Source organism: Anarhichas minor, unplaced genomic scaffold (assembly GCF_050575085.1).
Source record: "Anarhichas minor isolate MPS153535 unplaced genomic scaffold, ASM5057508v1 ptg000025l, whole genome shotgun sequence".
In the NCBI taxonomy this organism is placed as follows: Eukaryota; Metazoa; Chordata; class Actinopteri; order Perciformes; family Anarhichadidae; genus Anarhichas; species Anarhichas minor.
In genome coordinates this window covers 9,274,652-9,302,407 of record NW_027466471.1, presented here as the reverse complement: position 1 = coordinate 9,302,407, position 27,756 = coordinate 9,274,652, and the positions used below count along the sequence as shown (strand labels likewise).

At 42.1% G+C, this 27,756-nt stretch overlaps 1 protein-coding gene across 3 annotated transcripts; it reads left to right on the top strand.

Annotated features, from left to right (window-relative positions):
• Positions 1-375: 375 nt before the first annotated feature.
• On the top strand, positions 376-26,226 carry trim36 (tripartite motif containing 36). 3 transcript variants are annotated; one of them, XM_076099590.1, is made up of 14 exons: positions 376-438; positions 4,794-5,028; positions 8,741-8,770; positions 11,775-12,121; positions 12,876-13,022; positions 14,127-14,222; positions 15,043-15,180; positions 15,403-15,518; positions 16,705-16,826; positions 21,303-21,426; positions 21,566-21,756; positions 24,117-24,300; positions 24,729-24,842; positions 25,529-26,226. In XM_076099590.1, the coding sequence occupies exons 1-14, from the start codon at positions 376-378 to the stop codon at positions 25,887-25,889; spliced, it is 2,268 nt and encodes a 755-aa protein (XP_075955705.1). In that variant the 3' UTR covers positions 25,890-26,226. The 3 variants fall into 3 exon arrangements, with proteins under 3 accessions (XP_075955705.1, XP_075955707.1, XP_075955706.1); XM_076099592.1 differs by lacking the exon at positions 8,741-8,770 and having other exon boundaries at positions 21,309-21,424; positions 21,585-21,756; XM_076099591.1 differs by lacking the exon at positions 8,741-8,770.
• Positions 26,227-27,756: the final 1,530 nt, after the last annotated feature.

Sequence of the window (27,756 nt, the reverse complement as noted above, 5' to 3'; positions counted from 1 at the left end):
AGAGAGAAGGAGGGAGACGGTACAGTGGAGCCTATACCGAGGAGACGGGGGCGGGGTTTTCCCTCCAAGATGAGGCTAACTAAAAATAAAATTGGCTTCTTGCAGCCGGCGCATGTACAGGCTACTGTAGACTCTACGGACAGACAGCGAGGGAGGGCGGAGAGAGGATGGTGGTGATGATGTTGCGGTCTGAGGAGCGGCTCTTCTATCTTGGCGTTGTCTCACCTTCCCTGTGAAGCTGTGGGGCTTCTGATCGTGTTTGTTTAAGCCGCAGCTGCTCTGTGTGTGCGTGTGTGTGTGGTTTTTCTACATTTTCAAGACGTCCCTGTTTGCTGACCGGTCTGTGCGCTGTAACATCCACCACCATCTGTAGCCATGTCGGACTCTGAGGACATGACGGAGTTCGCCAGCATCGTGGAGCGGATCGAGCGGGGCGAGGTGAGTGTCCTCCGGATGATTTACGGTCCTTCTGACACCACCAGTATGTCTGTCATCATGCTTCCGACATCAGCGGCGCCGGGCCGGCCTGCGGAGCTGTCAGGGGATGGAGAGGGATGTAAAAAGAAAAGAAAAAACAGACTACTGCCTATTCTATTCTATTATGTTCTATTCTATTCGTTTTTTTTATCTTATCAGTTCCAACACTATAGTCATTGATAACACACTATATATTTTACTCAGTGCAGATATTGTAACATTATATGAGGTATTAATGCTATGTTTTTTATTGATTGAATAGCCTACCCACACCTATTCTATTCTATGTCTGTGTAACACGATTTCACGTGTGTGCCTCTTTACTAATACTAATACCTATTTAGTTCAATTACATTATAGTAATATAGTCATATTAAGATATGTTAATATAATAATATTAAATAATGTAATACCCCAATAGTTGTATTCTACTATGTTCCTATTGTAATGAGTATTACTAGTCTATAATCTGTTCTGTTAATTACATAGTCTGTGAATGTAGTCTTATCTATCTATCTGTCTGACTGACTATCTATCTATATCTATCTATCCTCTTCTGTATACTGCATTCTATATTGTATCCCTGTGAAATATGTCAGCTGTGTGCAAACCTATATTAATGGCAACACTATGCAGTTCAAAAGTCTTTATATAATTGTATATTTTAGCCTGCCCTGTTTAACTGTTTTGTAATACACTATTAAGCTGCGATAAACCCCCATAACTCTATTCTCACATTGAAAGAAGATCTGACCCTTTTCTGTTAAAGAATTTCATAGGCTATAGATAGACCTACACCTCTATTCTATTCTATTATATATGTCAAGGCCTGGTGGCTTGAAGGCATAGGCTTCTATTCTTAGAGGGGGGAAAACGTGAACGTAAAGAGCTTAATTAGAGGCTTCAGTCGCTGAGTGTGTTGGTAGTTAGCTGCTGCAGGCAGATCACGGGCTCCTGTCAATATGTGGGACACTTGGCAGCAGCTGTGTGGTGAGACGGGGCACTGGGTTACTGAGGTGTGTATGTGCACAGGGAGGGGGGTCTTTACCCATTTCAGACTGACACAATGTGTTGAAATGCATCTCTCCTGCTCACACAATCTGTGCCATTCATCCATGCATGAGCTGTGTTTCATGTGTTAAATGAAGAAACAAAGAGCAGACTGCATGCAATTGAATGGCCATGATACAGTTACTGAATTCAGTTTAAAATGGAATCAGGCTTGTCTTGCACAATGGACAACAAGGTTTACTATTATCTCTGTGGTGCCAAATAATCAGAGCTAATAAGCAAAAATGTAGATGATGAGCAAATATAAACACAATATACTGTATAATAGTGGTGGTGAAAGAAACGTTATTGGGTCTCTTTTAGGCCACAGTAACAAAATATACAACAGCACAAGAGACTGTCCACTGACATTATATTCCCTTAAAGATCCTTTTTAGTTCCACCTATTTGCTGATAAATCAGTGACATAATAGCCGTGTGAAACATTAATATATATTCGGTGGATTTGAGCCAGAGATACATAGTCTGTGGAGTACATGTACATAAAGTTTTCACAATTGAATCTTTTGGCCTGAGAATGAAAATAAATAACATACTTTGAAAATGATGCAGAATTTCATAGAGCCATTAGGAGGTTATAGCATCCTCTCTCTCCCTTGTGTTTTGACTCCCATGGGTCCTATAGGTCCCTACATGCTGCACACAGAACATTCAGGGTTAAACACTGCTGTAGACATGGATGAACCTCTGTTATACCTCCAGTGATTCCGATACTGTGGAGCTGCTGTCTGTATGGTTTGCTGCCAACAAACGCTGTTTGAAAAGTGAATGACTCAACAGTCCTAAAGATCCCTGCAGTGCCTTCAGTGACTGTGCATACTTTGGCTCGTATTAATTCAAACATTTCATCCACATCATTCTGTGCTGCTGCACAGCGTTGTCTATTTCTCCCTAAAGACATCGCAGCTCCCTCCCAAAAAACGTTTTACATGTTACATGTCCATTTTGTTCTTGAACCAAAACCCTGCTGACCTGCTATGGGGCCCTTATGTACAATATAATGAACTGCAGACCTCATCAATAGCCACTGCAGACCGGAGACTCTGAAACCCATACCTTTTATAAAAACACTAAGCAAGATGTTGTGTGGCACTTGAGAGCTTTTGTTTTCATTAAGTATACTGATATACGGACTGATGTATAGACTAAGCTAATGGGGTAAAAGCCAATCCCACCGCAAACCTCCAGCACCTCTGTGTAAAACACACACTGTTTTCACTGCTACCAGCGCAATAATGATATTTCGTGCTGCTGACGTCTGCAGACACGAGACACTTTCCCCACCACCCAATTCCATTCCCTCATGTCAATTTCTGTCCTTGTCTTTTTACATTTGCGAGTATTTTTGTTTCAGTTCGTGGTTCGTTTTGTATATGACAGATATAGCCGGTCTATTTAAGTTTATGCGGAGCAATACTGGTCAGTACATCACTTTGGTCCAGACTGAAATATCTCAACAACTATTTGATGTATTGCCATGAAATTTCGCACGGACATTCATGTTCTCCAGAGGATGAATCTTGCTGACTTTGCTGATTGACTTTGCTGATCCCCTGACTTTTCATCTTGTGCCACAATTAGGTCATGGTTTACACTTAACATCGAGACACAAGTTGGTACAGATGTTATTGTTGGCCTCAGAATGACATGTAATAACTTCCCTTCGTGTTCCTACGAGCGCCATCATCAGGTCAAATGTGTATTTGATCAATACTTTGGTTCATAACCTGCAAAACCTAAGACGCCTCAGTTGTGTTTTCTGTTTAGTGTAAATTAAACATCTGCGTGTTAGCGTTGCCATAATGAGCATCTTTGAACTCAAATCACACTGTAACATTACCTGTCTCATCTCATCCACTCTGATTGAAACGAGGACGATAATGCAAAGTAAACATGCAAAATAGTACCGACTAGGGACAAGTCGGATTGATTAATTGATCAAATTTACGAGCAGCACTTGAAGGCACCATTCGTTCCGATGGAGATCCAGCCCCCTCGTCTCTCTCCGCCCCCCCCCCCACTGTGTCGGCCCGCCCGCGTGCACTGCTGCAGTGAATTGGCTGCTGATTCACCGCAGCGCCGCCTCTCGCAGCAGCGTCACTCTATTTAAATTCACTCAGACCGTCGCTGTCGGCATCTTCTGCTGGCGTCCGAGAAGTTTGTGTTTAGCCCGAACCAAACAAAACAAACCCCTCCGGATAAGGTGTTGTTTTACTCACACGGGCTTGTTAGATTTTATCTTCCTCACCATGTCTGCAGAGAAGCCGCGCAGCAGCACAACTCGGGTAAGTGTGAGAAGAGAGAGTTTATGATTGAAAAGAAGCGTTTTTCATTCGTCCCGTCATTGTTGAACAGCCCGTAGCGTCTCTGCTGTGCATGCAAAGTGACCGGGCTTTGTAAAAAAGTTGACCACTTTTTTTTTTTTGTAGAGCCGTAAACTGCCACCGGCGTGTGTTCATTCATTACTGATTCGAGCCATTGTTTGTTGTTTTAAATGAAACAATTCGCTGTGAGCAGGATTGGGGACAGACTCTGTATTTTTTTTTTTTTTCCGATTAAACTTCCTCTATCCTTCTGGGTATTGTCCTTTAGCACGTGCGGAGGCGTTTTTCCTAAATTAATGTTTAGTAGACTTTATTGAGATGTTTCTATCACACCACCTGTAATACATTAACTAATCAGTCGGTGAATGCGGGAGGACTCTCCCAGAAACCTTCTTCAATCGTGTTTCAGTGTGAAAACGTGAGCTGCTGGAATCGTGTGTTTAACTGTTTGTCTATATTTAGCGAGCTGGGCTTAATCCTCTCTTATGTAATGTATCAAACATGTTGACACACTGGCTGTTGTTTTGACTGCATCAGTGATTTTTCAAAGTAAAGTTGAAGGTATGCTCGGGTGGGATAAATGGTTACATCTCACTTCTACCCACCTTTTTAAAGACATTTTCCCACTTCACCAACACAGCAGAATGCAGTGTTCCCTGCTAAAAGCGCAGACAATGGGCCTATTTGAGCTGCATCTAAAATGTCCTAATAATAGGTTATTGTTCCAATAATAAAAGGCCGCTGTATCCTTTCCTCCTGGTGAAGTTGCGAAGCTTATTTCAGACTGATCTGTGATGCCCTCCTTCTTCTCGGTCTCTCATGAGAGCATCTTTTTAAAGATGACGGCAGCCTAATGCTAAACCCCCCCCCCCCAAGTGCCTTTTTATGGCAGTTTTCAGTGATCATGTCTCCCATCACCAGGTCCCGATCAAAAACATTGAGAGGGAGCTGATCTGCCCGATCTGTAAGGAGCTCTTCACCCACCCGTTGATCCTGCCATGCCAGCACAGCGTCTGCCACAAGTGCGTCAGGGAGCTGCTGATGCTGAACCACGAGGACTCTTTTGATGCCGGCTCCGAGTGCTCCCTGCCGGGCAGCCCCAGGTCCAGGGTGCCCTCCCCGTCCATGGAGAGACTCGACAGGCTTGTGAGATCAGGTGGGTCTCGGGGTAAGGAGTCAAAGATATCTGTTTTTCTTTTCAGATTGAATAAACGCGTTCTTTACAGGAAGGATGTTATTACGTCAATTAGTGCGGGGAAGTGGATCTCGCATTACTCCGAGGTTAAAAGGATGTCGGGGCTTTATAGGCGCCGTGTTCATGCTATGTTGTTGGGCAGGCTGATTATGTGAGCTGATGGAAGCTAATGAGCGTTGAACAGGAAGTACAAGTATTGAATTGCACCTCAGGCCATTTGTGATCCCTTCCAAGTAAGACAATAAAAGTTTTGCATCAGTCATGCAAACAATTCCCTTAGATTCAGGTTTTAGTCCTGCTGGTCCCCTCAGAGACTGCATTCAACAGGTTCCTATGGCTGGAGCCACCCCCTAGAGAAAAGAACAAAAGGTTGAAACATATTTCTCAAATAAGGAAATATGTGATTACAAATGGAAAAGGAAGGGCATATTTAGTTACCTGACCATCAAATAGGGTAGTTCCACTGTGAAGAGCAAGTATTTATAAATGCAGATTAAAGGTTGAGAGTAAATAAGCTGATGGAAACAATGAGCAAGGCAAAAAAATGGGCCAAGCATTATTGTATGATATCTGGTTTTAGTGTGGCACAGACACTGCCCTCCTCCCTCTCTTGTCCTAGATAAACAAGAACACACATAAAAATGATTTGATAATGTTACCACTCAGCCGTAATGTTGTCTGTCATCACCGCTTCCTCTAATCCTGTCTGCTTCATTAAACGGACAGCAGGGGAACCCGACAAGCTGTTGGTTTGTCTACCACGAGAACAGAAATGTTGACAAGCCCCAATTGTCTCCAGTGTCTGCCTCTAATGGCCCAGGGGCATCAAACATCCCCTTCAATCATGCAAGGGCTCATGCATTCATTTGAAAATGTTTTAGGAACGGAGGTTTCACTCCCAACTTTTAATCGGATATACAGGTGTGTGTGTGTCTTGTGTGAACAAAGCACATCTGTAAGCTCCTTTAAGATATTTTAAACTCTTAAAACCAAGCTGAGCTGGAGGGAGGGGGAAAGCTGTGGTTGGGGGGGTGGCAGGTAGCTGAATTAACTTGTCACAACATTTTGTAAGTTCTCTGCTGAACACAAGCGCTGCTGCAGCCGAGCTTGAGCGGGTCAATGTCTAAGCCTTGGAAACAGCGTGGTGGGACACAAGGCTGCCTCTGCTCCCTCTGAGAGCTCCGGGCTGCACGCCATTTCGATAATAATGTCGTCGTCTCATTTGTACTCTTGTCCACTCTTCTTGACCAAACCAGGGTAGTGTGGTGTGTCCATACTGGAAGAGACAAAATTAAGTGTAGTCGAATGGTCAGTATGCAGACTAGACTATGATTTTAAATGCATTTTTGGGTTCAATGCATTTAAAATCATAGAGTCCCAAATCCACTCATTTTAAGCAGGTTTTGAGTATGAAGTGTGTTCATACTGAGAAAATGACATAATAACGTATACTTAAAAACAGTGAGTCTGCATACTAAAAGTCTACAATGACATTGGAAGAAAATGGAGCAGCTGCTCTCACAGCTGAGAAAAAAAATCTTCAACTAATTGTGTACGTCGGTGAAACGGCTCCAGAAACACCACAGAAAGCAAAATACGTCTTTGTGAAGTTTAGTTGTCCGTAGTATTCAAGCTGCAGTTCGATGGTGCAAGTATTGTGTCCTTTCTTATTGGTGAAAATGATTTCACTGAACAAAGCAGTGTAATACACACTAGCATATAGTTCACACACTGTGTGGGTTTGGGACATGTAAAGGGATTGAAGTCAGAATGGTTGAAATCAAATATGTCTAATCAATGGCCCATACTATATTCCACTAACTGAAGGACTGTTGGTGTAACCTGGTATCCATTTAACTAAGCTGCCTCAGAGCCACACTGGGGTATAGAGCTGAAGAGATCCCCAGAGTACAGCGAGGTGAACTGCTTTTTTTTATTTTATTTATTTATTTTTTTTTTTTGGGAGCTATTCAGCCATTCATGGTTCAAAACCACAGAGAGCGGACTCTTAAACACAGCCTGTCTCATTCAGACTCGCCCCTTCAACTTGAATGAGCTCATTCTTCACTGGCAGGACTGTAATAACCAAATCCTGCTTTTTGGGTAAACAAATCTTCGTGCGCAAGTCTGTCATTTCTATACTCTCGTTCTTATTTAGAATTCCTGCGCTCAATTGAGGTCCCTTTCTAAATAATATATATTTAATGTATAGTTCATTTACCAACATCTCATCAAGAAACTAAGTCCATTTAGTCAACGGGAGGTTGTTCCCGTGTTGCATTAATTTAATCAGCAGATTACAAAACACAAATACTCTGTTAAGATTATTTAGGAAACCTCGGAGTACTTTATGAGCACATTTACTCCCACGCAGAACAACCAACGCTGCCATGGTGACTCAACCTGCCTGTAAGGAATGAATGAGGGATTAGGTGAAGGGAGAGAAAGAAAGGACTTAAGGCTATATTTATCACTGCAGCTCGGACAAGCCCTGCTGTGCACAGACGGAGGGAATGCGCTCACTAAAACTTCATCTGCATTGTTTCTCAACTTCATCTTACTTTATGTTGCCAGGGCTCAACACAGAGCACGATGCATTCATGTTCAACAGCCAACTCTGGACCAGTGCTCTTACAGGAATAATTGGATGCGTTGGAGATATGCTTATATATATTGATTGATACCAGTATGTGATGCTAAATATGAAGCTACATCCTGGACAAGGTTAGCTTAGCATACAGACTGGGAGTCCCCCCCCCCTTTACTGTTGCTTTGCTTGTCACACTTTCTGTTCTCACACGGCACATAATGACATAATGCAGTTTAGAGTGAGAACGGTGAAAGATTTACCACTTAAAATGAGTTGTTTGTAGATGAAAGCAGTCTTCTCATTTCTAACTGACTAACATCTATTTTTAACTTTCACTGATGGCTTAATTTGTTTGCTTGCCATAGCTGATCAAATCTATCAGTAGCTAGTAAAACGGATGAGTCTTTTTTTTAAACCAAACACTGTAAAAGGGTGTTTCATAGCCAAGATGTCGTGATTAAAGAGCGAGGATAAAGCTGCATGCCAAATGGGAGGGTTTAGTGAACAGTCAACACGTTGTAGCTGGTTTAATCTATTCAGAGACTGAAGTGTAACAGGTGGGGAGTCTAGTAGTAGTGCTGATGGGATGTTTTTACCTGTTTTGGTAAGCTAGCTGTTTCCCTGTGTTTTCAATCTTAATGCTAATTGAGCTATGCTAGCTGTCTCCTGGGTCTAGCTTCATATTCAGCAAGACAACAAATAAGCATATTTTCTGAAATACCAAACTATTCCTTTTAAATAAATTGACAAAAGAATTGTCTGACGAGTACAGTTGTGATCACAACAGTTATCTCGTCCTTAAAAGTTGTTTGATTGCATGGATTTGTGATCAAATCTAGACTGTAAATGAGAGCACAGATCAAGAGTTAACTGTACTTTAACTGTTCACATGTATGTATATTTTAAACGCCATGTTCTGTATTTCACGCTGACCTCTCTGACTTTTCTTTCAGTTTACTTTTAAGTTGTCTTTGTTTCTCGAATGTCATGATGTTTAAAACAAACTGGTTTCTCACTTCACATTATGCATTGTTTCTTTGTTTCTTGTTGGTCTCACCTCACTTCTCTGTTCATTGCTTGCAGCCACAGTGCGAAGGTCGCTTGGAAGTCGAGGTAGACGGGGCCTCCGTGTTTTGAGTAGCTGTAGTAGTGAGTACAGTGTTACTAGAAACCCTAGTTTGGTTCTACCTTTTCTCCACTAGTCTACTTCAGCCCTGTCAACACGACCATACAAACTCCATGCAACCACCGGTTGGGTATGAAACAGATTTTTTTCAGGAGTCTCTTTAGTTGCTGCATTTAATGTTGTCAAGTGTGTTGTTCATTCTTTGTTAGACGCTTAAAGCCAGGTAATAATGGTTCAAATCTAAAACCATGTACCTCTTTTAAAAATGTCCACTGAGCAAGAAGAGCAGTGTGGAGTAAAGCAGGAGGGAGGTAGAGTCTTTGGCAAGTGACAAAAAGGAATTGAAAGGAGCCGAGACTAAAATGAGTGAGAGCGGGGTGAGGATGTTTAAGTGGGACAGGAATTTGTGTGTGTGCGCGTTTCTGTACACTAGCTAAGCTTAGTATTCATTTCGTAAAACATGTCTACAAGTAAAGCTGCTTGATTTGAGATGGAGAACTGTTGAGTCTCTTGTTTCTGAGTTATACACACAGAACACCTACAATATGTTTGGGCTTGCTAAGATTCGTAACACTTACTGACTGTCTGTGTGCCTTTAGGATACCGTCTATGCTTCACTTGACAATCATTAGTGCTTGAGAAACGTTTATAAGAATGCAGACGTGTTTCAGCCTACCTCTGATCATTTTGGGGATGATGAATTGAGTGTCAGATTGCAGGCCAAGTAAAACAAGACTGAATACTAGTTTTCTTTGTCAGATTAGGCCAGCTGATGCAACTATTTGACATGCTCAGTGGGTGTTTTTAAGAGTTGTTTTTCTCTTAAGAAACAGCCTGTCTATACTAATCCCCTGCAAAGAATGGCCGGTAATGTGAGCTACCTCAAAATATAATAAAAGAGCAGCAAACAATGAACAATAACAAATTAATCTTTATACAGATTACGGTCTTAAAATCACTCTCAGGCAGCCACTGAATGAACATAATGCCGATACATATGTTTGGATAGCAAAAGCATATTCAACAAGCCTAATTAAACTGTTTATATTTGCATTAGAAATGAAAACTTAAAGGATTACTGTGCCTGGATATTACACAAGAACTGTGTGACCATATTAAGTAGTTTTAAAATGTGCAGACATGATCGCGTTTACAGTATCGTTTTATGAAACGTAAAAATGCTGCATCAGTCCAAGCAACTGTGTCTGCAGGGGACAGAGACCCTTTGCCTCGGCCATGACTCTGCAGTTTCTACCTCCGACTCTGCGTCCCTCTGCAGAGCCACAAATCAACACCCACACACACACTTTGCTGCAGGCATGTCGTTTGCTTCCTGTTCCCTCACACCTGCTGTCCTCTACACAGAACCTGAGTCGGTGTGCAGTTTCCCAACACGACACACACATGAATATAGACATGCATACATTCGTGCACTCACCATCCCCATTCTTTGGTTTAAGTATGAAGGACTTCTCACAGACTTCTCCTCTCATCCAATGATTTCACCCAACAAGACCATGTCACCTTCATCATCGGACTAAATCTTTCATCGTAACGCCACTCCAGAATGTAAAGTTCACCTTTTGTCATATGCATTCAGGTCGGAAGGGTAATCAATCAAAGCTCAGTAGTTCAGTTTGTTGGATCACAGGCAGGCTTTGCCTCTAGGTAGCAAACTGTCCCACAGTCCTCTCCTCTGCTCACATCACTCGCTCACACTTCATGCACATGGCTACACATATCACATAGTTTATGTGTTTGCTGTTCTGCCACTGCTTTTCCCTCAGCTGCACCTTTGTTTTTTTGCAGAAGTGTTATTTGGAAGTCTTCCTGTATGTGGCTTACCTGAGGAGTGTTTGATTTAATTTTCAGGTCCTCGGAAAGGAAGTGGAAATACTGTCTTCCATACTGAGATAAATCCAGCACTCCTCGCTTCCCCTGTCCCCCAGAAACGTGACACGATACTTTTTTTTTTTTTGTAATTTATTTTGCCGTGTAGTGACTTCAGTTTGCTGGCTTTGAGTTTTGCATTCCCCAATGCTTGCTTCTGTAATGTGACCTTGTTCCTTTGTTTCCTCCTCATGTTGCTGCTTTGTTGCGATGCTGCTGCATCGGTAACAAGCACAATGTTGTGATAAACTCTTGAAAGCAGTGTTGCTTTCAGAGTGTTGCTGTCATGTGAAAATAAGTGTTGCTGCATTGACCTGGACATGTTATATGGAAGTTCACCAACAGGACATCTTTAGTTCCACTTCACACAGTGCAATTCATTTACGTTGCTTGATTTAAAAAAACAACAACTTTATTTTGTCATTTTTTTATTTTTTTTCTTGATCACTCATTTCAGGAGAATATAATTATTTCCATTGTCCAGCTCATTGTGTGCACTTACGTACTCCTCATTCCTGTGATAATGTTAAATGACTTGCAGTGTGAAATTGATTACTCATACAGTGTATTCTTTAGAAGCTCCAAGGATGCCGTCCTCCCATTAACTGTCCTGTATGTCTTCACTCTGCCCCAGCACTCTTGGAAAGTCTCTCTTCCTGGACTCATTTCCCTGTAATGACAACTCGCCAGAGAATTGCCTGTACTGATGTTTTGCAGCATACATCCATCTCCTTATGGCGTAGTGGTCATTGTGGAAATACAGCTCGAAGGGAGACACACTGAGGCCCTATTTGTGAAGGCTTATATGTTATCAAAGGCATTTTTTTCCTTACGATCATACTTGGCAAGTCATGCAGATGATGTAATGCTGCTTTTGTGAATCTCAGCCCAGAGTGTGTTGAACACAAATGGGTGTTCACATCTTTCAAAGCCCCCATTTGACTCTTAAACTATGCCTTCAGTGGAATTTGAAGTCAAAGGACATTGTTGTTCACATGTCAAAATAGGGCCTCAGACAAGAGTTGAAGCTGGATGACCCAAAGCCACGAATCCACATTACGCATGATCTTTTCTCACTTGTCAGTCTTCGCTCTCCTCCAGGCTCCATCTCGTCCCCGGGGTGGCGCCGAGGTTCTGTGACTCCGCGGGTCACCTCCATCCCATGCCCGGGATGCCAGCACGACATCGACCTCGGCGAGCGCGGCATCAGCATGTTGTTCCGCAACTTTACCCTGGAGAACATCGTCGAGCGCTACCGCCAGGCCGCCCGCGCAGCCATCGCCATCATGTGTAACATCTGTAAGCCTCCACAGCTGCAGGAGGCTACAAAGAGCTGCATGGACTGCAAGGCTAGCTTCTGCAACGAGTGCTTCAAGCTGCACCACCCCTGGGGCACACCCAAAGCTCAGCATGAGTATGTTGGTCCCACCACGAATTTTAGGCCCAAGGCAAGTACCGTCCGTCACTGCCCTGTGAAGGCTTTGTTTTTTTTCTCTGTTTATCGGTTATTTCCTAAGACGAACAAACATGATTTTAACTCAGTTGGACTGTGAACATCTCTCAGGAGCTAAATTGTCACATGAGTCCAAAGTAGACTTTAGCATGTATACATTTATTTGGTTATTGAGAAGAATTCAGCTGAAAATCTGTCACCTTGTGGTTTTCCTGATCATAAATTGATGGTTTTCCCTCTTGATCAGGACTTAAATTATAAAATAGATTATGTAGAAATGGGAACATTTGTGTGAATATTTCTAATCAGATTATTTGAATATTTTATTCATTATGTGTTAGGTTTTTCTCCACATCTTCCCCTGTGACTGCCGAATTGATTGGAAATCCAAAACAATCTGAATCATTGATCTTAGAATATTTGAAGCCTTGTTGGAAGCTTGAGTTACTGGTTTTGTCAATATATTGCATTGCTCTGTCCAATCCCTTTGTTAATCAAACGGCTAAATGCGGTCTATGAGAACTTGTAATGGGGATCTTGGCAGTAAAAAAAAGTGCTGATTTTAAATTCTATTTTAAGACACTTCAGGAAATGGCTCACAGAGAGCCGTCTAGATGCTTCTAACGTTTAGGCCATGTTCCTGTTTCACTTCAGCTAGTTTTTGATCACTGTAGAAGTAAAATGCAGACACTGTACATACAGATTTTGTCTGGAATTTTAAGTCTTTGTCGTTCTGTTAAATATCTCAGGTGCTCATGTGCCCAGAGCACGAGATGGAGAAGGTGAACATGTACTGTGAGGTCTGCAGACGACCCGTCTGTCACCTCTGCAAGCTGGGAGGATCCCACGCCAACCACAAAGTCACCTCCATGAGCAGTGCCTATAAGATCCTCAAGGTACCACATTCACACACTTTAGCTCTGTGAGAGAAGAGTCGGCTGCTTGTGAGCGTTAATTCAATATACTGGAATTTTGTTTTGTTGCTCTCCGTGATACGTAATGAGTCATTTGGAGTGTAACACGATACTGTCTTATGATGGAAAGGATAACACTGTGCTATATCACAATGCCACTGTTGAAGGCTTTTAATGGAGTGGTGGCCAAGCAAAGCAGCCCTACAACTTGGAATCTTTTGTTTTTACATAGAAGTTGCCAACAACCACTATTTTGTGATGATATTTAGTACAGATGGATCTTTGTTGTTCTGTGCCGCCCACTGACTGATCCCTGAATCTCTCGTCTCCCGCTGTAATATTAATGTCTGACCTGTGCTGGCACCAGATCTTGGATATCAGTCTCTCTCCTTTTGGAAACTGAAACCCAGGCTGGCTAACTGGGTTAAAACTAATTGGTCTCACGTGTGGCCGTCAGATTTGTGCCACACAGTAGAAACAATTTCAATCAGTTTGAGTGTTTGGTTTATCCTGTGTGGCGATACAACTGCCAGGAGCAACCTCAACAGGTCAAGGCAGAATCTGTGTGAAATTCAATCTGCTTGTGTGTGTGTTGACACAAACGCAATGCTGCTTAATATTTAATGACACCGTTTCTTTCCCATGACTTTGTGTGCATTGTCTCTACAAATTGTTGGAAGATGTATCGGATGTCCTGGAATCCTTCGTCAGCCAGGAAGTAGTTTTGAGTTACATTTTGCATTTAACAGCGACACACTCAGTCATGTCATTGTGATAGTGAATGTTGTTTGGCACGCAGCACCCAGTGAAACAGGCTCTCGCATACATGGTCTTACGGGACACTGCACATGACCAGAACAGCTGCAGCTGTGAATATGATATAAGATGAGGGGAACATGTGACCCTGTCAGAGCCTGGGAATGTGAGCACCAAGTATAAATTGATAAATCCCACCCTATTCATTAAAATGGCACATTAACGATATCTTGTCATTTGACATCTTAGTGCCTTGTCTCTGTGTGTGCTTCAGATTTTCAAGACCTTATGAAACTTACTTTATATGCTGCTGATCTCTTGTTTCACCAGGAGAAGCTGGCCAAGAGTATCCATTACCTCATCAGCAAAGAGGACCAGGTCCGGACTCAGATTACTGATCTTGAGCTGCTCGTCAGTCAGACCGAGGTAAGATCGCTGACTCATGCTGCTAGAAGTCCTCTCTTTCCCCCCCCCCCCCCCCCCCCACTCCCCTCACAAAATCACGTCTTATACCTCCCTCATAGCTAGTTCAGTTGGTAGCTCTAGAAAGCAGAGTGAACATACAAGTGTTGTCTTTTCTTAAACAATACAAATGTTTGTATAGCTTTTACAAAACCAGTCCGCTAAGTTGAGGAACAATTGCACATTTTCTGTGTACGAATAAGGAAGGTACTCAACAAACAGTATGCAAACCACACAAACAAGGAAAGGAAAGATTTGCCTACTAGTTTCCCTCTGATGTGTCCTTCCCTTTTTTCTTTGATGCTGGTCCTAAATGGGTAGTGTTCAATGCGCCTACGCTTTGGGTGTTTTGTAGGAGTATGTTTGGGATGCTCTCTTAGTTTAAGCACTTTTTTTGGTCCATTAATCCTTCTCTCTATATACTTAAGTTGTGTAATGTGAACTTTTAAGCTTCTCTTTCCTTGAATATTGCCTAAGAATGGGCGGTGACAGTATATTCCTAAACTCTTAACTGTGGTTATAACTACCTTCAGTCAAAGCAGTTTTAATTCATTAAAACAACCATGATGTCGATTGATCAACGTTTAATACCTTTTAACTGTACTGCCACTGTTGCCTCCTTACTTTAGTAATGGTTGGAGAACGATCGCAGAGCTACAGGCTGACTCAATACTCTGCTCCCTCTGAAGAAATGCTTATAGAGCATGTGTGTTTTGAGAGGGACATGTGAGAATAACACTTTATTTGCTTTGTACAAATTGATAACAAAATGATCATCTTAAAGGAAAATGGACAGCTAGCAGAGCGTCACGCCAATGAGCACTTTGAGCGCCTGTTTGAGACTCTGCAGGAGAGGAAGTCAGAGATGCTGAAGTCGATCGAACAGTCAAGAACCCGACGCCTGGACCAACTCAAGCTTCAGGTACGAAATACCAGGACTGAGTTCCATTTCTATAGTGGATCCTCTTCATTCCTGCACGCTTCCTTTACTCATCATATTCTCAACTGCAGAAAAATAAATCATGCTTTAGTAACCGACTTCATGTCTGTGAAACACAGCCTTATTTTATGAGATTTGTTTTTCTGAGGATGCCACTTATTTTAAACTATTTCTAAATGCCCTGACTTTTTGAAAATGTCCCAGGTGGAGGAGTACCAGGGCATGCTGGAGAACAGTGGTCTAGTGGGCTACGCTCAGGAGGTGCTGAAAGAGACGGATCAGTCGTGCTTTGTACAGACTGCAAAGCAGCTGCACACCAGGTAGATCTGGCTGATACTGAATTCAATTTGCATTTGATATTTGCATGTTTATATTTAGTAATACGGACTCGAGGCCAAGCTGTTAAAATCACATCCTGTTATGTAGCGATAGGGTCATACGCAATCACACGGACTAAAATCCCTTCACGACTAAACTCCGCCTAATCCCAAAAGAGTTCTGATATCCAATAGTGCGTAATCAACGATGCCTACACTGAGTAGGCATCTCTGGTACTGTGTTAATGATGCATGAATGTCAACCTGCTTAAGTTCATGTGATCGAGTTTATTCGTTATTGTTGGCAGACTTATAACATACCAGAATATATGCAGATTGTACTACTTCTGTAAAACACCACTTCAAAGTATTTATCAGTTGTGATTGGAATCAAAGTAGAAAGAAGTCAACAACTAACGTGCGTGCTGAAGCATCACTCTAGTGTCTCGTTTTCCTCCAAGCCAACAACGGGAAGCTGAGCCAGGCCTGATGGCTATTCACAGCTTCCACTTTGAACTGCAGTAAAATGTCAAATTTATAATTAAGCAGCTTAGTAATGATTATCGGATATAATTTTGCTAAACTTGATTGTTTAACAAACTCCACAATCTTGAGTGCGATAGGACTTATTTTTGTGTTGTACGCGTCCTCTCCTATCGGTAGCGATACCTTAAAGTTTCCCAGTGGATTTCACTGGTGGGATTTGGTCTGTTGATGTTAGTGTTGAGAGCATCTATCGGATTATGTGTTCTGATGACTGGAGTGTGTCGGGAACACACAAAGCCACGTACACAGAGGTTACAAAACTCAAGGGCAGTAAATGAAAGACTTATGCTGCAGTGTCCGTCAGCGCTGTGTCTTCTGCTCCAAGCTGAGTAATTGATCTCCATTAGCAGCTTTGCATAATCGGGGAAACATTTTCACTCAAGAGCATGATACTGGGGGCCTGTACTGTTTCTCCTGTCAACAAGGACCTTTTTTTTATTCCCCTTTTTCAGTTATGAAAGCCAATATAATATAGACACAACTACCTAAATGACACCAGAGTACAAGCTTGATTTAAAGATGTGGTGGAGCACACCTGATGTATTACAATAGGAATTCCATGCTAGTCAAGATGAGCCTCCATCAATGAATATTTTTATTTTTTATTTTTTTAATTGTATACGTCGACCTTGTGTGTTTTCAGGATCCAGAGGGCCACAGAGTCTCTGAGGACCTTCCACCCTGCGTCTGACCCCTGCTTTGATGAGTTTGTGCTGGACACGTCCAGAGAGGAAACTCTGCTCAAAGAGATGTGCTTTGGTGGAGGTACAACCAATTTATTTCAGAGCGCAAGATACAATATTTACTGTGACACTCTGACTGTGTTAATTTAAAACACGCAAATTCAATTTTAGAACTTGTTTTCTTCACAAATACTTTAAACCTGAAAGTCCTGTCCCAGTTTGAATCGGGAAGTGTTTACATGTTTTCAGGCTGTTTTGTGACCCCCCCCCCCCCCCCCTGTCTTCTCATTCAGTACACTGCTCCACTGTAGTGTTTGCACACATGATGTCTCACAGAAACGTTTCGCTAAAGGACAAAACTGCAATGAGAGCTTGACCATAAGTGGCTGGAAAAAGTGATCATTAGTTCATGTCACGAAAATATGGGAACAATTGCTGCTTCTATTCAGCTCTAAATATGAAGACATTCTTCTTCATGTGTCCTCTAGACACCATGGGGAAACTGGCTTTGTAACGCTGAGTTTTGCCACTTAAAGAAGTTAGTTTAACGAAAAGCAGGCATATGGTCAGAATGAGCTGATTGTCATCACCTGTCCGTCACATGCACTGCCCTGTGAGCTGTGCTAAGAGGTCAGAGGTCATCAGTAGGATGACGGGTACAACCCTGGATGCACTCATAGTGGGTTTTACTGCTCCGTGAAGCTTGTTTCTGGTCTGCTGATTTACAAAGGCTTGTTCTATAAAAGACTAATTGGGTTGAAGTTTCCCAGGAAAGAAAGGATACATACTACTTTCATTGAACTGGCATACTTTCTTTTTTAAAGAGTGTATTAGAGGGATTATTACACACCATCTTAGGTATAAGGTGTTATGAGAAAGATAAAAGAAACAAGTAATGGACACTTGACGCTCGGCCAACAGGAATATGCAGATAATATTGCAGCATAGCACTCGGGTGAAATAATTTTTCCAATACAAAGTTAAGAGCCGTACCTTCCTACGATTTTCTGAGAAACAGCTGGTCAGAGTATGGACAACTCTTTCTGTTGAATCTCAGAGCTATAAAGGACTGAGCAGCTTGGTAGGTAAAACAAAATGTTGTCATGCGTAACGGCAAACCTTTATTGATCATAAAAGTTTCCAAGATCAAAGGTCTGCAGATAATTGAGCAGGTTGCAAAAAAAAAAGTCTAAATAAGGAAGTTAATCACAGTAGTCACTGAAAGATCAGTCGTCAGTGCCTGACGAGGTGAGTCTTTGACATTAATCCTGAAGCAGCTGGACTGATGTAAGTGTGCGTCAAAACTTTGATAATCAGTCAGATTAAGCTGTTTGTCATCACGGCTAAAATCCTATTCACATACTGAAACTGGAGAATTATACATATTACACTACCGTGTATTATTATGCATCCTCAAACTGAACATTATCGCATTAACATAAGCATAGTATGGTGTTTATATTTGATCCACCTGAGTCGCATTCATTCCTTGATTGCATAATGACAGGATTGGGGATTGAGACGTACTCGTTACGACTGAGTGATGGTTTCTGGCTGCGTGTTTCCTGTCTAACCTGACAACATTATGCATGTCAGTGACTGGGGGAGAGAGGGCAGTATTGAATATCATTGCTGCAGATGATGACTGGTGTTTGGGGGGCATCCTGAAGAAAGAGCCCCGTGTAAATGATAAGACGGTCCGTCTCAATACAAAGTAAACGGTTTAGATTTGAGTGGCGGCTGTGCTTCCAGACAAATGCTGAGGTCCCTTTAGCGTTGAGCCATTAGCCCTCAAGTGGATGCAGCCGAACAACTGACAGTTGTCTCTGGATAAAATATGTTTTTTGTTGCAAACTCACACTTGAAGAGAAATGATGTGAAAAGTCTAGTTTTACAGAAATAATTCTACATTAGTCTTTGAAGTTGCCCAGAAGGATGTTAAGTCGTTGAAGCAGCAGCTCATTCATGAGACTTAAAGAAAGTAGGATAAAAAAGAGGGGAAATTGGTGACGTTGCACAAAATGCAGCAACCGATTGCGTCACCAGATGACAATACACAAGATTGGGCAACCATTTTGAAAGCTGTGGAAGAACATGCGATTTAACCATCTGTGATGAAATTTGTTATGTTTTCATATTTAAATACTTTCATTAACATTTTAAACAGAATTGGCAACAATCTAATCTGCAAACTTTTAACCAGGAAAAATATAAAATCTTTATTGCTGTTGTCATATTTTTTGTCTCAATGGTAGTTTGAAACATCTACATTACTTCTCATCTACAGTATTTAAGTGCAGACCAAACACCCTCACTAAGTAAAGGTTCAGAGTGGATACAAATCTACTTGTGCCAATCCCCAAATTATGTTACACACGCTTTTTCTATTCTGCCGTTTTTCTTTTTGGCCAAACGATTCCAAATACCGTTATTCAGTCCTCTTAGGCTTGTTTTAACAGGACTGAATGTTCAGCTGTTTGCCTCTTTAGACTTTCCTATAATGCAAACACTGGAGAAAACGGGGTTTTCATATAAGCGTGTACCCTGAACTAATCACTGCTGCATGCAGCAGTTTGGTGGCACTAACACTTACATCGATGTTTGTCTTTGATCTAAGTATCCTGTGGAGTTACTGATGCTCTTAGTCGGAGCTCAGAGAGCGAAAAGAAGCTGTAGGGGCATTAATACACTGCAGTAATTTAATTGAAGTGTTGGCAGATGATGCAGCGGGAAAAAAACACTATTGTATCGCTGGATAGTGCCCCTCTTATACATCCTTTTAATACAGGAAACTGAAACGCATCGGTTTATGGAAAAAGCTGAGGCTGATTTTAAAAATGTCAGAACTGACTGCAAAGACCTTGCTATTGTGTTTTGTAAACTATGAGTATATTGCGTCCTCGTAGCAGTCAAAGAAAAAGGCAACTTAATATGCTATTGTCAAGTTTTGAATATGATTGGCAGCCGTCTTGTTGGTGTGTAAAGCTGTATGTTGGATTTTGCTCCCTTGCTAGCTTGTCCCATGTGTTCTCGTCATATCTTCCCCTCTTGGATAACGGCGTGTTTGTGCTCTCATGTTATACCAGCTGCAGATTTTGACCCCATGCTCTCTCTTGAGAGGCCGTGAAAGACTGTTGTCAAGCGTAAATGCCAGTTTGTGGTCTCTTTCAAATTAGCGTTTCCTCAGAATGTCAGGCTGAAAGCGTTGCTTCTCTTAACTATTTCCACTTTCAGTCAAAGTTTTAGTTTAATAAATATCCTCTTAAACGTGATGAGTTGAGAGTCCTGTCCTCTCACATTTGTAGAGGGACAGTGGAATTAAAATGGAGACAGGAGAAAGTAATTCCCTGCTGTGTAATTTGGGCTGGCTGCTGTCTGTCTGGCAGCAGCCGATACTGTATGTGATCATCAATGGTGCTTTTTTTTCTGTCTCTGAGTAACTGAACTTTATAACTTCTGCCTGCTGTGTTGGATGGCTGACGGCCCGGTTTGAGTTGTTTTGCCTGTTGGTCCATCTGTTGGAAATGGGTGTAAACATCAAATCTTATTATTCATAGTTAGCGGCTGGTTAGTTTTGAATAAAGAATCCCCATTATGTGACCAGATAATAAAAAATAGGAGAAATCAAGACTATTTTTCATCCCTTCTCCCTCAAAATGTCAAAAGATGAAGTAGAGGGAGAGATTTATTACAAAGGAGATGAGGAGGAGAGTTCTCACAGGGAGAATGAATGAGTTCTGAAAAATGACTCTTAGAGAAAAGACGGTGACCTACATGGTTACAATAATGTAATTCTGGTCCTGGAGAAGACATTGTGTTTGGGTATAGAGAACAGGAAATGAAAAGGGGTATTTGTTGACATAAATTAGAGGATGGATGTGAAGTGGGTTGTAGAGTTTAGTCTGAAGTTTGATGCTTCACAGGGAGTCTTTACAACCACCAAGAGGAGAGGAAAAAGACAAATGGGATGGAGGGAGCGTGAAAGATGAAAGTGGTCAGAAGCGGCCATGGTAAAGAGATGAAAGGAGGGAAATTGAAGGTGAAAGTGAGAGAGGTGCTGTTGGTGGTGGGGTTTTACAAAGTGCGTTTCCTGGCAGTGAGGCTATTTGAAAACCTCTTAACGGGCTCCATTATGAAAGGCAGTCTTGTCCATTGTCCTGAGTGGATAGTCCTGATCCCGACAAATCCAATCTTTGCCACACCAACACTGCGGCATTTGCTTAAACTTAAGATATTGAGCTGAAGCGCTATACTAAGCACGATTAAGACATGGGAGCTTTTACTGGAATTTCCTTCTGTGTAAGTTAAGTAGTACTGTAGTCCCCCTGCCCCCCCCATTTATGCACAAGATCAGTCACATCTTTCTCATCAACAGAAACAAATTTCTCAGCATTAACCTCCTTTTGTTGGCTGCATTCCAGTAGTTTAGATCGTACTTGTTTTACTTAATACACCTCCTACTTCATGAGGATGACCCATGTTATGTTGGTAAAATGTAAACCCGACACGGCAGCAAGACTAACTGGTTATTTTGTGTTTCTTTCCTACTCCTCTCCAGTTCCAGACCCTCCTCTGATTGACTTGTCCAACAGCAGAGTCTATAACGAGGCCTCGATCTGCTGGAGGCTGTCCGATGACCACCTGCCTACAGATCACCACATGCTTGAATACCGCAGGTTGGTGCGCGCATGCAAAGAAATAACTGCAAGAGAAGAGTGGAGGATCGTGGAGAGCCACTGACGAGCTACATGCTTGAGGTCAAATCCAAACTACTTGATATTTACTGTAAACTCCTTTTTTCTCCAGACTCGGGGGCCCGAGCAAGTCCCCGTCCCAGGAGGACAGTGAGGACAGTGGGGTCTGGAGGGCTACAGACAAGGTGTACGGTGCTAGCACTGTGGTGGGTGACCTGGACCCTGACAGCCTGTACTCCTTCAGGGTCCGAAGCTGCAGGAACTCCATGTTCAGCCCCCACAGCCCCGAAGTCACCTTCCACACACCACCTGCACCTGGTAAGCACGAGAGGCGGGGTGAAGTATTCCAGAAATGATCTTTTCTATGTCTGGTACCTTTTTCCCCCCCATGATGGGTGTATGTGTTCTCGGTCTTTCCTTTGAGTCTTGAGTTGGACCTAAAGGGAACAGAAGAAAGGAGGTGTTGAGGCAACATGAACGTGTCTGTTAGGTTCTTGAAGACAAAGTGTTAATGATCTTAAAAAATTGCATAATAATTTTCTTGGCTTCAACCACAGATTGAATTAATCAAGCCTAAGTGCATTTATACATTCATTGACAAACAGTATTTACGTACAGGACAACAGCACGTTATTGGGCCTCTTTTGGCCGCAGCAGCTGAGCTACTTTTCACTTGAGTGACGGATGCTTTATTGGTTTTAGATTTTGAATTCTCGTGCAGCATTCACGATGGCGGTAATGAAGCACAATGGTGTTTTAATTTATCACCATGGTAATGGCTTTTGTGTTTGCTATTGCTGAAACCGATATAGCTTCTTTGTGTGGGCGTGGAGGACGTTGTACAGAGCAACAGCTCGGGAAAGAAACCTGTAGTTGTATCTGTTACAAGTATTTTAGGCTTGGCTGACAGGCGCAAGGTGGCATTCATTAAACACAATCATCCTCAACCATCTGCCGAACTTAAATTCAAATAATTTCCTCCCAACAAGGGACTGTCACTTTGATTTATATTCTGCTGGGCAATCATTTCATTGTCCTCCCTTTGGAAAGCTTGCACTGAATATTCATACTCTGGGATTTGCAGAGGTGTTTTCTGTGTTGTCACTTGGTTTTGACGCACTTCAGACTGCACATTTTCCCCTCCTATGGCAGGAGGCTGCACCAAAATGAGTCTGTTGCACACATGACGCGTCACTTCCTGCTCTGATATGGCTGTGCTTTGATATGTGTCCTGCACAAGCCTTGTCATTTGTGATGGGATTGGAGCTTCCACATTCCTGTGCTCTCTGGTTCGTGTAAGACTGAGTGGATGGATTCACTGTGCGTCAGTAATGAGGTGAAATTTCAGGCCAGGGTGAGAGGCAGAGGACAAAACAAACAATGGATCGCATACACAACACTACTCATGACAAAGCACAGTTACAGACCACAAATGTTTCTTTATTTATTTTTTATTCAGCCATATAATTACAAATTTTTATATTGTGAGGACTTTAAGCAAAGATCTAAGTGCTTACATTTTATTGTCAGCGTTGACGTCTCGGTAATGATTCACTTGGTGAGCAGGATATCTTTCAGTGCCTCAAAGCCCAGCTTTGAGTGAGTATGTTGAACAGCTGACATGGAGTTTGTGGAAGAAGCACTTTGCTGCTGAACTCACAGATTTCAAGGCCTGGTTGAGGTTGAGAGAGACGCAGTATGTCCCATGTGCTGCCAAGTCATTAACTCGCTGTAAAAAAAAAAAGAAAAGAAATCCACTCTATAAATATCAAGGTCTACTTCTTAACTGGATGCCAAATTATAATATTTCTGCTTTGGGACTAATTTCATGCTTAATTACGTTTGCCCCAATTTTTCTTTTATTATTTATTAAATAATAAGTTACAGTAGCAAGCAGATGTCACAGGTTATTTTGCAACATGGATGTTGCTATCACTGTTGCAAATAAAAAAATGAAACTCAAAGACAAGACTTTAATAATTGGACAATGAAGGGTTTTATGCACCCTTTGGCTTATGTCTCTGACATGAGACCGCAAGATAACCGTCGGTATCCCAACTAACGTAGCATAAAGCTGCAGCATTGTTGTCTGTCGGTTATACTACTATTATCCTCATCATGGCCTAGAAGGACCCCAGACACATGCAAATGAGCTGGTTCCTCCCCAGTGTAGACTTGAGATTGCGTTGGATGGTTGAGTGAACAGGCATAATCATGTCAGCCTTCATATATTGTGAGTTATTGTGGCCTTTGGCCAATTAACTATTTATAGAATGCATTTAATTGAACCCAGATGATGAATATAAATGGCAGCTGCACATAAGAAATGAGGACTGGATGTCATGGCTGTTCTAAATGGTGTGATGATGATGGCAAGTAGGTCTTTGCTTAGCTCTTTAACATTGTGCTATATCGCCCTCATGTGGCAGCTCTTGTCACCTACACAGCTCTAAACCTGTTTATTCCTCAACAGAGAGAAGAAACCACTGCCTTTTGTACAAATTGTATGCCCTCACAAGATTATTTTAATATTTTTCTTGACAACGTACTAATTTTACCCTTTCTGGTTTCTTCTCTCTCGTCAACCTCTTCCTGTGTTTTGTCCACCTTTTCTGTCTTGTCTTCTCTTCCATTCGTCTGTCCTCTGGCTCATTCACTCCCTACCTCTTCACATGCAGCTTTTGGTTTCCTGTTCAGCGACAAGTGTGGCTTCAGTACGGATCGCCTCATTCTCAACAAGCGACGGGACACTGTGGAGAGCGTAGCAAGCATGGCCTTCCTCCTTGCAGCAGAGCGTGTGCAGACGGGCAGCTACATTGGCCTGGACTACATAATTGGGGACACGGGCATCTCTCAGGGAAGGTATGCCAAAAACTGACAACAGAGGCTTTGTACAAAGAAGTTGTGTCCAGCAGTATGGTTAATTTGCAACGTTGCTGTTACGAAGGGAGTCATTTTGTCGAATGGACAGAGCTGCACAAACATTAGCCAGTTGGAGCTAAATTGAGGCAAAAACTACAAAACACAGGAAGTGTAGCACACGACGTGGAAGCCCTCTGGCATCTTGCTCATTAGACTGACAATATGTCATGCTGTCTAGATATGAAATATTTGAGAGACACAAAGCAGAGATAAAACTTTATTTTTGAGCACAAGGTGGTGGGATTATTAAACCGTCATCTGTTAACCGTGTTTATCAATATCCACCAGAGGACGAATATAAACTGTATTCAACAGGTCGTCACATTGTCCAGTCCTGCAGTAATAACCGTGATTGTTTTGTTTTGCAGACACTATTGGGCCTTCAAGGTGGAGCCGTACTGCTACATGGTTAAAGTTGGGGTGGCCTCTGACTCAAAGCTGCTTGAATGGTTTCACAATCCCAGAGACACCAGCAGCCCGAGGTAAGAGCCCGCACATGATGTCTATCATCTATCTGTCCATGTGGTGACACTGAAACCAAGTTTTGCATATTCTATTCATCTTTACCTCGACATACCTGCAGTACACCCACACCACACGCAAACAATCGCAGCACAGAGATGAGTGTTTGAGTCATACCTAATCCAGTGATGTAAGAGAACCAGTATAAACTCGTAAAGAGCTTAGTCTCAGACAAAGCTGCCTTTCTCGCTGGATCAGCTCATGTAAAAGCATGTAAAGAACCACATTTATTTATGCAAAAACATTTAAATTCTATGGAAATGACATAATGCATGCAAGGTGATAAACACTGGGCAGCATTCAACTAGTCGTATGAGGTGGAGTATGTTTATATTTTATTCACCCTCTTTTAAAGGAATGGTTAAGTATAAATAATAGCAGTCTTTTTTGTGTAATAAAGCTAACATGACTCTGCAAATGCAGAATACTAATGCAAATTAAGACTTTAAAAAATACCCGGCATCAATTGATAATGAAAGTAATAGTTTTAGCTTTAATTTGGGCAGATCATTACTCTGCTCTCTATTTTACACAGGATTATGATTCTGGCTTTGACGTAGGTTACAAAACATTTTATACAAACTAACAACCTCATCTCTGTCCATCTATCCCCTCTTCTTCCTCGTCTTCCTCTTCCATTCACCAGGTGTGACCATGATAGTGGGCATGACAGCGGCAGTGAAGACACATGCTATGAGCTCTCCCAGCCCTTCACCCTCCTCACCATTGGGATGGGCAAACTCTTCATCCCCAAGACTTCCTCATCCTCCACAGCAAACGCAACGCCTGGAGACCTCGGCAACCGCGTGCTCCCCATGCCACAGCGCTTGGGTGTCTGCCTAGATTACGATGCGTGCCGGGTGTTCTTCTACGACGCCGACACCATGAGGTGCCTTTATGAGAGGCAGGTGGATTGTTCGGGAACAATGTATCCAGCTTTCGGGCTCATGGGCAGCGGCAAGGTTCAACTGGAAGAGTTCACCACCGCTAAGAGGCTGACCTTCTGAGGCGGGATGGAGCATGTGGATGCATTGGGAGCTGCATGTTCTGGGAAGAGCAGATTTTAATGACAGGGTGATGGAGTACAATCCAAATAGTTTTTGATGAAGTCGGATGTGAGCAGGGCCTTCAGTCCTAAATGTGAAAATGGGCTCTCTGCCAGAGACTGACCTATTTACAGTTGGCATGTATAATGTATGATCCGTACACAAGTGTCCACACACAAAGGTCTTCAGAGGTTGGTATGTGACAGATCTTCTCTACATACCAAAGTCTCTGTATTTGACCTGGTTTTAATTGATCAGCTGTTAATCTAGTGGAATTAGCTGCAATTAGTCTGCAGCTACTTTGAATCTTTGTTTTTAACATGAAACGCCTTTGAGCTTACAGTTCCACTTCCTCTTTTGCCAGGTATATGTTGATAGATTCATTTGTGAGTAGTAATTATTGGGTGATTATTATTTTGTTGGGCTCTTTAACTATTTGTCTAAAAGTAGCAGCATAGGTTTAGATGTAATCATGGTGGACCTAAGAGCCTTGTAGCTACTATACAGCTAGCGCCTTTGTGCCTTTTTCCTTTTTTTTTTTTTAAGGAAATGGGTCCCTTAGTTTGCTCTAGCAAGCAGATGTTGGTGTCATTGCACAAGCATTATGGAGATACTTATCATAAATGCTTTATGTGGGTTTTTATTGTGGGTAGTTTCATCACAGACAGGGTGTCAAAGTTATAAATGTTAATGGTATTCTCTATACTTCCCTTTTTCCTCTTGACTTGATCACAGAAAACACTACCGTTCCTCCTCGTCACAGTTGTGTTCAGCTGTTTTTGCACAATATTATGAATGAAGCCTCACATATGATAATTTTAACAATCGTCACGTTTTGATCACTACCTAGTTAGCTTCTTCACTTTTAAGCGTCGCAGACATAATCGGCACATTAATGTCTCACAGTGACTGTCACACTCTCAAAAGCGGTTCACCTTTTACTACATCAATGTAAATCCTGGAGTAGCTCCTTGGATTTTAAAGCCTCTCACTGTTTGCGCAGCACTGAATGTGACTCACGCACTATAAAATCAGCCAGGTACCAGAACACTGTACTCGTAGTCAACGTCGGCTACACAGCTGCAAAGTCACTAATAGCCAAAGTGCGTAGGAAGTCGAGGTGCTGACTCACCACTCTGTGGCCTAGCAGCCTTTAACTGTTTTAAAACACACAAATGCAGTTCTTCAGGTTCTTACAATAAGTGCTATCACAAAACACACGGTTCAGTACTTTTTTTTTATTTTATTTTTTTAACTATCAAAACCACCGTTGACTTTCAGTGCAGATGCATAAACTGTAGCATATTACTGCGTCACTGGTGAGATGGGCTGTCGGACAGATCACATGAGTAGTTGATTGGCTTTGCTTTAAATCAGCGCAGATATTCAAGGCTAAGAGGGCACGCTAGACGGACCGTTTGCTGGGCAACCACACTTAGTTTTTGTACGAGCGTATACTGCATCTCTGCCTGCACATGGGTTTGTTTGTACATTCATGTATATTTTGATTTCTGGAGGATTAGGGTAATCGCTGTGTGTTTTCTCAGGTTTCTGGCCCCGATTGGGGCCTAATGCTACCTACCTCTGTCCATCAGGCCTGGGAAACCTTAACTGCTGTACCTTTCCTCACAGAAACAAGTTGGGTTTGATTTTCAGCTTTGTCCGTAACAGTCACTTCAATATCTCCGCCTTCTCGTTGTCAGATTATAAAGTGATTTTTCTAAATGTTTGATTTAACTTCCATGTACATGTTAATCCAGAGTTTATTGTTTTCAGTGAAATAAAGTAAATCTTAAATGTTTTATTAGTTGGTGTTTGCTTGTGGACT

What these genes read in the sequence shown, in the direction of transcription:
- trim36 (XM_076099590.1), top strand. Translation starts at nt 376, where the DNA reads ATGTCGGACTCTGAGGACATGACGGAGTTCGCCAGCATCGTGGAGCGG. An exon ending in GTGCCTATAAGATCCTCAAG is followed by an intron (nt 13,023 to 14,126) that starts GTACCACATTCA and finishes TTGTTTCACCAG; the next exon opens with GAGAAGCTGGCCAAGAGTAT. An exon ending in ACGGGCATCTCTCAGGGAAG is followed by an intron (nt 24,301 to 24,728) that starts GTATGCCAAAAA and finishes TTTGTTTTGCAG; the next exon opens with ACACTATTGGGCCTTCAAGG.